Genomic DNA, 9,479 nt, shown 5'->3' with positions numbered 1-9,479 from the left:
CCTGATTTACGTGGTAAACGTGACCTAAGATGTGGGCTAGTGTCAGTCTTCAAGGGTAGAACGGGTAGGGCGAGACGGGGAAAGTACAGGGTGGGAGAAGTACTTTTGTTGAACAAATCCTACTCCCTCTAAATTCCCTCTCAACACACCCGTTATTTGACTGGATAAACAGGCGGGGCCCACACTTCTTTCTTGATCTCCCGTCTTTTGTGACGCCTCTGATAAAGACGGCACGGGAAGTCGCCGTCGTCTTCCCCTTCACACCCCCTCCACTGCTCGGAGTCGCTGCAATGGGCCGCGACGACGACAGGGGCGCTGCTTCCGAGGTCCTCGCCGAGTTTCGTGCCCTGGTGGATGGCGCCGACCGGAAGTTCGCCCTCGTTCGTGACCTGCCGCCCGGTGCTCGCGGCCCGCTCCAACTCCTCTACTTCCGCAAGGCATTCAAGGCCTACACCCGGCTGTGGCAGCTCCAGCAGCGGCGTCGGAGCGAACTCGTCTCTGAAGGCCTCTGCCGTTGGGAAATTGGCGAGGTCGCCTCCCGGATCGGGCAGCTCTTCTACGGACAGTACCAGCGGACCAGCGAGGTCCGCTTCCTGCTTGAAGCCTACGTCTTCTACGAGGCGATCATGAGCAGGGGGTACTTCCAGGCTGCGTGGGGGTCGGTGGCGCCCGATCTAAAGCTGAGGTATAAGGAGCTGAGGTTCCACGTACGGTTCTTGATCGTGGCGTTGCTGTTGAATCGGACCGACGAGGCGGTGAAGCTCGCGGACCGGTTTAGGGCTCTGGTGGATGAGTCAAAGGCCGCCTTTCCGGTACCCAAAATATTGGCTCTTTAGCTGCTCTTTTCTTGTCTTCCATGGGAATCCTATCGAGTTTTGGTGGATCCATACCAAGGACTGTAGTGACTTAGGACAAACTTTAGAACAGAACTAATCTATAGTGCTGCTAGAGAAACAACTACTATTTGATGCTGAATTGTTCGTTCAATCAAACCATCTCAATTGATAATTCAGTGCCTTTGATTCCTCAGTGTATCTGATTATTGATTTCTTGTGGTGTCATTGTACAAAAAGCACTTAATTTGTTTCTAAGTGGTAATGTTCTCCTTTATGCTTTTTCGATGATATCTTATTCTAGACAAGTTAGCTCACAACTTCTGTGACAAACCTTGATAATTACCAGTTCTTGTCACCTCTGCTGCAATCTAAAATCCAAAGCCTTGATATACATCAACCTTATTGGCCACATGTCATTTGGTCGCAAAACTAGCAGAATATATTTGCAAAATTTCTTGGTAGTTATGTCTCTTACTACATACCTAAATTTTATATGGTAGTGCAATGTTATTGTGACAAGCTTCGTAAGAGAGAATTCCTAAAGTAATCATCCTATGAAAGAAGATTCTAGGTCTGGTGCCAAATCATGCATATACATTATTCCAAATGTTAGATGTTTGGTGGCTTTATTTTGGTAAAAAGAAATCCTCTGTAAATAAATCAATTCTCTAATTGGTATTTATTTTTTTTATAAATGATACTGTTTGACTTTTTTATATATCATAAAATGTTCTTTCTGTTGAACCTTTTAACCAGATATCATATCAGCAATTTTTGTCAATTTTGAATAACTTTTTTTTGTTCATCGAGTCAAAGCATCATTTTTCCTGTGAAATCATTTTCTTCTGAATCCAGTGAAATCTTGTTATCTGCTTTTCTGAAGTTGGAATTACATTTTTGCTCTCCAGGCAACTAATTTTAGAGAATGGAAGCAAGTGGTGCAAGAAATTTCCAGGTTTTTGAAAGCTGATGCATATTTTAAAATCGCTAGGCCATTGAGATACAATGTCATTTTTGATGCTCATCCATCTTCCTTCCCATATATATCGCGATTTTATACTAGTAGGGTGTTACGACTGAAAGATGCTTTGCTTACAAGCTATCACCAGAATGAGGTTTGTTCATTTTTATGCTTTCTTGGAATAAGCAGCTATTAAGTTACCAGGAACTTGCCTACTTGGCTACATTTATTGTTCCACGTAATTGTTAGGAGCCAACAATTTAATCTTCCAGTTAAGCACAAAATACATATAGATCTGAATGCAGGGCCCAATCGCTTACAAGTAAATTATCTTGTTCATTCTTTCAGATCAAGCTTGCAGAAGTTACCCTAGACACCTTCAGAATGATACAATGTCTGGAATGGGAACCCAGTGGATCCTTCTACCAGGTTCCCGTGAAGCAACCATGTGAAAATGGTGCTCTTAATGACCAGAATGAAGCCTCTGGATTGATTGATATAAATCTTGCTGTTGATATGACAGATCCAGATCTGCCTCCAAACCCATGTAAAGCAATTATTTACCACCCTTCGGTCTCAAAGTTGATTGCAGTGAGTGTTAAGGGTGTTCTAGTTACTAATTTTTGGTTCCATTTCTAATGTATTTTATTTTTTGCTTTCATGTGTGTTAGTTATCTATATTCTTTTGGATGCTCAACATATTTATGTTTGTATGACAAATTATGATTTCTCCACTCGAACTTCTATTACATTTTGATAAGTAGTTAGGTGTGTATGTTTGAATAATACTGGATCAAATAAAGACCTGTATAAAACCCATTGATAATGAGTATCAATATACGATCCATCACTACCAGATCTGAATCTAGAAATGAAAAGTATTGGTTATATGAGTACCGATTAGAACCCAATAAATAATAGTATCATTTGTCCCTAAACTAAGTTCTGGATCTTGTGATTTACTTGCAGGTGAAGAATTAAATAAAAAGTATAACTGAGTTGTGTTTATTGCCTCTAGACTTGAATTTATATAGAGTTACAAAGAGCTGAATTACTTGGAAACAATAATTATAAATATAGTCTCTAAATACAGGCCAAATCAGTCAAATGATTGTATTCTTTCATGACCAAATCAATCAAAGTATTGTTTCCTTTTAGATTGGTTTTCCTTTCAATCAAAGATTTGTTTCCTTTCAATCGAGTTTTTTTTTCATTATCAAATCAATCAAAGGATTATTTTCTTTTATGCCCCCATAAGATTGCACTTCTGTCATGACTGCTAATCTTGGAATTGTCTTGGAGGTAGTGATTTGGTGAGAGGATCAGCTAATTGATCACAAGCATGAATGTGAGAGACACGTAGCAGTTTCTTAAAAATTGATTCCAGATGTAATGAAAATCTATTGCAATATGTTTCATCTTATAATCGAAAGACAAAATTAGTGCATAAGTAGGTGGCACCATCATTATCACGATAGATAATTGGGGTCATAAGTGATGCAACATGGAGTTCTTTAAGCAGTTTTGATCCAGTTTATCTTCACAATGGTGGAGGCAATGACTTGATACTCAACTTCAGGAGAAGAGAGGGCTGCTGTTTTCTAGCTTCTTAGAAATCCAGTTAATCGGGTGGCACCAAGGACAACAGTGTAAGCTGAATCAATGTTTGACAATCTGAATTTCCTGCCGATTTGGCATTGACAAAGGCATGAAGATGTACTGGTGAGTCTTTACAAATAAGAAGTTCATAGTCAATCATGCCCTTAAGATATGTGAGAATCCTTTTGACAATAGACCAATGATTACTAGATGGATGATGTGTGAACTGTGGCAGTTTGTTGACTGCAAAGGAGATGCCAGGACAAGTGAGAGAAAGATACTGCATGGAGACAAGAACTTAATGGTATCAAGTAGCATTGCTAGGTGAAACACCATCCAGTAGTTTTAGGGACTCGTTGAACATAGTGAACTGGATACCTCCATGACAGCAGACATATTAGTTTTCTCTGACAAACCATGAATATACTTGTGTTGTGAAACACTAACCTGGAAGGTAACGGTAAGGCTTCAATTCCAAGAAAATAATTTACTGGTCGTAAATATTTCAGAGAAAAACTTTGTGCAAGATAGTAGATGAGCTGTTGGACTAGGAGCTTGAGTGGCTAGTTATAATGATGTCATCTATGTAAAAAATATATATAATATAGACAAACGCTGAAAAAAAATAAAAGAGAAATAACTATCTGACTTTGAGTTGATGAATATGAGAGATAATAAAAAGTTACAAAGCTCCATGTACCATGCTCATAGTGCTTGAAGATCATATATTGCTTCCTTCGGTTTACACAAATGGAGGAATGCGAGAGTCAATGAACCTCAACGCATGCTGCAAATACATCATCAGTTCCTTGTGAAATTGAATTGTCAACATCTAGTTGACGGTGAGGCCACCTGTTGGTGATAGCTAATGAGAGAATAATCTGAATAGTTGACAATTTAACCACCGATCTAATAGGAAGTAATCCTTTGATTGATTTGAATCAAAGAATGCAAAACCAGCTGGACCAGTGGGGTGATATATACTGGCCCGGGCAACTATGAGGACATGGACCAATGTGCTTGGCCTTCTTGATGCCAACGAAATTGTAGAGGCCTTGGTGAACAAGTCTCACACAAATGTGCTTGGCCTTCTTGATATGCTGATGAGAACAAGCATAGAGTCTTAATCACTTGTAGGCATTTGCTAAAGGTAGAATTTCATGTGGCGGCCTTGTTAGTTGATGCTATTAGGCCCCCATACCAGTATGGCACTAGTAAGGAAGTCAGTCTGATTTCCATGGCATACCAAAACAGCACCGTCTTGGCAAAGAGTTTCCTCTAGGTCAGCACAAGGCTTATGCTAAATCATGCTAATAGTCACATACCGCGTCAGCTCATGCTGATTGGAACACATCATGATGGCATGCTATCCACAAGATGATGTGCCATGAAAGCTAAAAAGCCTTGTCCAAATAGAAATTTTGATACCATAAGTTCAATAATCTACTTCTCTTGTATGATGTTTTCGTAGTAGTTTTGATTCTAACAATTTCAACAAAAGTGCAATTTTCACTTTCCAGGCTGTCATCTTGCAAGATGAATTCTCCATTTCTCTTCATGATTTCAGTTTTCTTTGTATGTAATGATATATGAACAGCCACAGATATTAGATAAACGAAAAGCACAAACATGATTATTTGCATAGATGCTCTACCTGAAGTTGAGGGAGCAGATGGCAAGGGGCTAAACTGATAGTTCCATGTTTTGTATTTTCTCTTCATGATTTCAGTTTTCTTTGTATGTAATGATAGATGAACAGCCACAGATATTAGATAACTCAATTATGCATTTATGATCACTTGCAGCTATTTCATTATAATCAAATATAATGACTTCCATATTTTGTATTTTCCAAAAATGTATTGCACATCGTGCTGCACGCCCATTATATGGCCTCTTTACTGGTCTATATTTATTCTTTCTATATGTAAGTTGGATATTATAGTTAGCTAATACTTTAATGGTATGCTTTATTTGCAGGCAACTGCTACAATATGTGACGAGTTGCCTTCAGATGGAATTTTGCTAATTTATATTTCATCTTCAGGTTTCTCTTTTGTGCTGCTGCAATTATGTTATTTTTCTGCTCAGTTGTGCTTGGACCATCTAATTTAGAACTCATGTGAAATATCTACAGGAAAGACAGATTGTAGTGTTGATTTTCAAAAAGACGCACATGGAAATTCACTGAACTTCTCAAAAGCAAAGCACACAACACAGGCTTCTCAGAAAAGAGAAAACTCACTGTCTCACCCTGCTGCTGATAATAATCCAAATTTGAGTTCAAAGATAGGACATTATTTGTGCCTAGGTTCGCAAGGAAATGGAGGTATTATGTTACATTCTGCATAGAGTAAATTCTTAGTTTTTATTAATTGGAACTGGGTAGGTTTAGCTGCTTTTCTGAGGAGATATGCCTTAACATTTTTTTTTAATTATATCAGCTTCAAACAACCTCTATCCTGAAGATTTGGTTCCATTTACACGAAAGCCACTTTTCCTTGTTATTGACAGTGACAATAGCCGAGCATTCAAGGCAGGTTTGTCAAAGCTTGATCTTAACATTGTGGTCAATGCATTTGAAAGATTATGAGGATGCTGTTTGATGATGTCTTCATTAAATGAGAAAGTGAAATAAAGATAAATGCAGAAATAAAAAAATCCAATCTAGTCAAATCACTCATTCTTTCTTTCTTTTCTTAGAAGGTAATATTCCATATCATGGTTTTACATTTCACTCGGACTGGTACATAGTTGTTTGATGGCCTGTCGAATTGGTGACATGGACTGCAGCACGTGCCACCCATCACCATATATAATCAAATCTTAAAAAAAGTTCACTGAGGACCAATATGGATTTGGTACCCAAAACATCAAGCCATTTTTTCATGTATAATTTGAAAATTAATCTTTTTATCTTGATGATATTCTTGATTGATATACTTTAATCTTCATACGATGGTAAAACTTTCTTATGGATATAAAATATTCAATCAACATCTACAAACTTCAATGTAAATATATTTTGATTGCCTTTTTCCTTTGTCTTCTCCTTGAGAAATTTAGCAAATTAAATGAAAGCATTGAAGATGTTGCCAAGTGGCAACTTATAACATTTGATTTGCAGAATACGGCATAGACTACTCAAATTTATTTAAACGAGTTATAAATTAAGATGCTCCCGCATCATTCATCCTCCCTCAGTGCCACAATTTCTATTTTTCTTTTTTAAGATGACTCTTTGAAGCAAGCCATGGCAGTATTTTCCTTGCAAATGTTAGGTTCTCTAGTTTCTGGACATCGTGATGCTCAAAACTTTCCTTTGTGGTTCTGAGAAGGTTGGATAATTGAATATTTTAAGCCTATCCTGTAATGTTATGTGTACATATCAAAGATCAATAGCTGCAATTTGATCAACCAATATTTTATTTTCAGAATTTCTCAAAATTTCTAATTGTCATGTTCTTTATTCAGAAAGTTGTCATGTAATTCGTTAATGCTTCTGTGATGACTGCCTGATTTTATCTTGTTCACCAGTATCTTGAACTTTCCATAGAAAGGGCTGTATGTGGTAGGACGGATTGCATGATGGCATGCTCACCTTTCATGTTATTCCTGGTCTCCAACTCTTGTTTTACACTTGTTGCTTGTTGGCAAATGTGCAGACTATACATGGTGCAGAGAGAGGAGAAGCATCTGCATTGCTTCTTTCGCATGAGAAACCATTGTTTCTATCTGATACTAATGTAACATCTGGTGGAAGCCAGTTTACATACTTCCTAACTGCCCCATTACAAGCCTTTTACCAGTTAATAGGCCTTTCCTCCGATATAGAACCTGTAAGTTGTCTTGATGCCTTTTTCACTGAATTGGTGTTGGTACTTCATGATGTAAATTGATCTGTAGTTGCTTGGTATGATGTGGTTGCATGCATTTCTTAGGATGTATACAGCAATGCTGAGAGCCTCCTTTCCTCCGCTTTAGTTGAATGGGAAGTGTTACTGTGCACATCAAATTCCCTTGATCAGGTTTGGGCTCAAATTTTAACTGATCCATTTCTACGGCGACTGATTTTAAGGTAATTGCTCTCTGTTTTTGTGCCAATTCTTTAACAGCCTTTTTAATGTCCATGACACGGAATCTCTACTGACAAAATTTGTATGATAAACAATCTTTGAGGTAGCAACACATGAATATCTCACTACTTTGGACCTGCTAAATGTGACAAAATATTCTTCCTTCTTTGTAAATCATTAAACTATTGTTATTGTTATTGAGCTCTGATGAATGTCAGGTTCTTTCTCGAGTATGTGATTTTAATTCCATGCCATACTGCTCTTATATCAATAGAATGTATGGGGCCAAATGGAAATTACGAAAGATCAAGCGATATTAATTTGTTATCGGAATCATATGGATTAGCATAATTTTCCTTGTGAACTTATGTTGCAAAGATTCCATCTATATTTTCTTCTGTTATTGGGAGATTGAAGTTCTAGAGGACAGCCTTCATTATGTCCTTAAAAACACTTGAAAATTAAGAATTTAAGAATGTGCACAACTGGAGCTATTAGGATTTGCAAGTTGTGCAATAAAATTGCTGAGGAAACAGGCATCTCAAGGTGAATCTCTTGCATCAAAAAATCTAAACACCTAGTACTGGGGATTTGAATCCTGGTTTTGGAGAAATAAAAAAATTGATTCAGTAAACACACTATGATAGAAGACCATTGTTTTTTTGCATGACAATAATATTTGTAACTATCTGTAGCTATTGATCCTCTAAACTTGAGTATTATTTGAGGTTTTTGTTTTGCTATATTGATATTTCCTGACCAGGTTTATATTCTGCCGAGCTGTGCTATGTCTTTTACGTTCAACGACGGGAGACAGCACCGTGCATCTGCCTGAATGCCTCCCCAGCCTTCCTGATTCTGTCTCACCAAAGTCTGCTGTAACTCGGAACCATATTCACCAACTTGCAGAAAGATTAGGTGTCTTGAACCATTTTCATTTTCTAGATTCTATCAGGGAATCTGTTCAGAGCAGATAACTAGAAGAATACGAGAAAACCTTTCTGTAGATAGAACTGTGGTAAGTAGCACGCAACCATTTATTCATTGTTTCGTGTTGATAAATGAAGTCTCCAACTCTCATGTGGACTATGAAGTTGTTTGAGTGGATCACCCTGAAATCCTGGAAATGTATGAGGCCTCAGGCTATTTTAGATGCTTCTAAAGATTGTGTTGTAAGTTGTATATGTGAACAAAGTATGGGTTGACAGTGTAACATTTCACTTGTTGCACTAAACCAGTAAATACTTTTGGAAGTTGTTCATATTGTAACCAATCATCCATGTCCAGAAGTGAATTCATGGATGATCATTAGTGTAATGAACTAAAAATAGTCATAAGTATACATGTTGTAGTGAACTATTCTAGCATTTCATGTTGGCCATCCATTTTCCCCCTATCATAAGTCCAGTCATTCATGTCATATACTTAATAGTATAAGTAAAAATAAATTATATAATCTTTATTGACATGAAAGCTCGATTGTGTAAATTTAAGGTAAAATGGGAAATAAAATATTTTGTTATTATTACACTCAAGTACAATATCATGCTAAACAAAAATCAAATTTGAATACAAATATCTTAAATTTAAATAATAATAATAATAATAATAATAATAATAATAATATATTATACAATCTTTATTATCATGTTATGATCATTCAATTGTGTATATTTTAGAGAAAATGGATAATAAAATATGTCGATACACTCATATTGAATATCTGAAAGTGCTTCAAATTAAATACAACTATCTGAAAACTCAACTGAAGAATAATGAATTATAGAATCAACATTATCATGTTATGATCATCCGATTGGATAAATTTGAGACAAAATGAACAATAAAATATGCTCGCTAATTACAAATATCAAAATGTAAATAAGAAATAATAAATTATAGAATCACTTTTTGTTATGTTATGATCACCGTACCATATAAAAATGGGACAAAAAAAAATGTTATTACACTTATATTGAACATCATTACCCTTTGATATAGTGTGAT

At 36.7% G+C, this 9,479-nt stretch overlaps 1 protein-coding gene across 1 annotated transcript; it reads left to right on the top strand.

Annotated features, from left to right (window-relative positions):
• Positions 1–218: 218 nt before the first annotated feature.
• On the top strand, positions 219–8,714 carry LOC135612685 (uncharacterized). Its single transcript, XM_065109264.1, has 9 exons — positions 219–812; positions 1,745–1,951; positions 2,146–2,388; positions 5,377–5,443; positions 5,534–5,725; positions 5,841–5,932; positions 7,062–7,235; positions 7,338–7,474; positions 8,236–8,714. Exons 1-9 carry the CDS (start codon positions 291–293, stop codon positions 8,447–8,449), a joined length of 1,848 nt encoding a protein of 615 aa, XP_064965336.1. The 5' UTR covers positions 219–290; the 3' UTR covers positions 8,450–8,714.
• The last annotated feature ends 765 nt before the right edge of the window (positions 8,715–9,479 follow it).

This window comes from Musa acuminata, chromosome BXJ2-5 (genome assembly GCF_036884655.1).
Source record: "Musa acuminata AAA Group cultivar baxijiao chromosome BXJ2-5, Cavendish_Baxijiao_AAA, whole genome shotgun sequence".
In the NCBI taxonomy this organism is placed as follows: Eukaryota; Viridiplantae; Streptophyta; class Magnoliopsida; order Zingiberales; family Musaceae; genus Musa; species Musa acuminata.
This window is presented reverse-complemented; position numbering and strand designations above follow the sequence as displayed.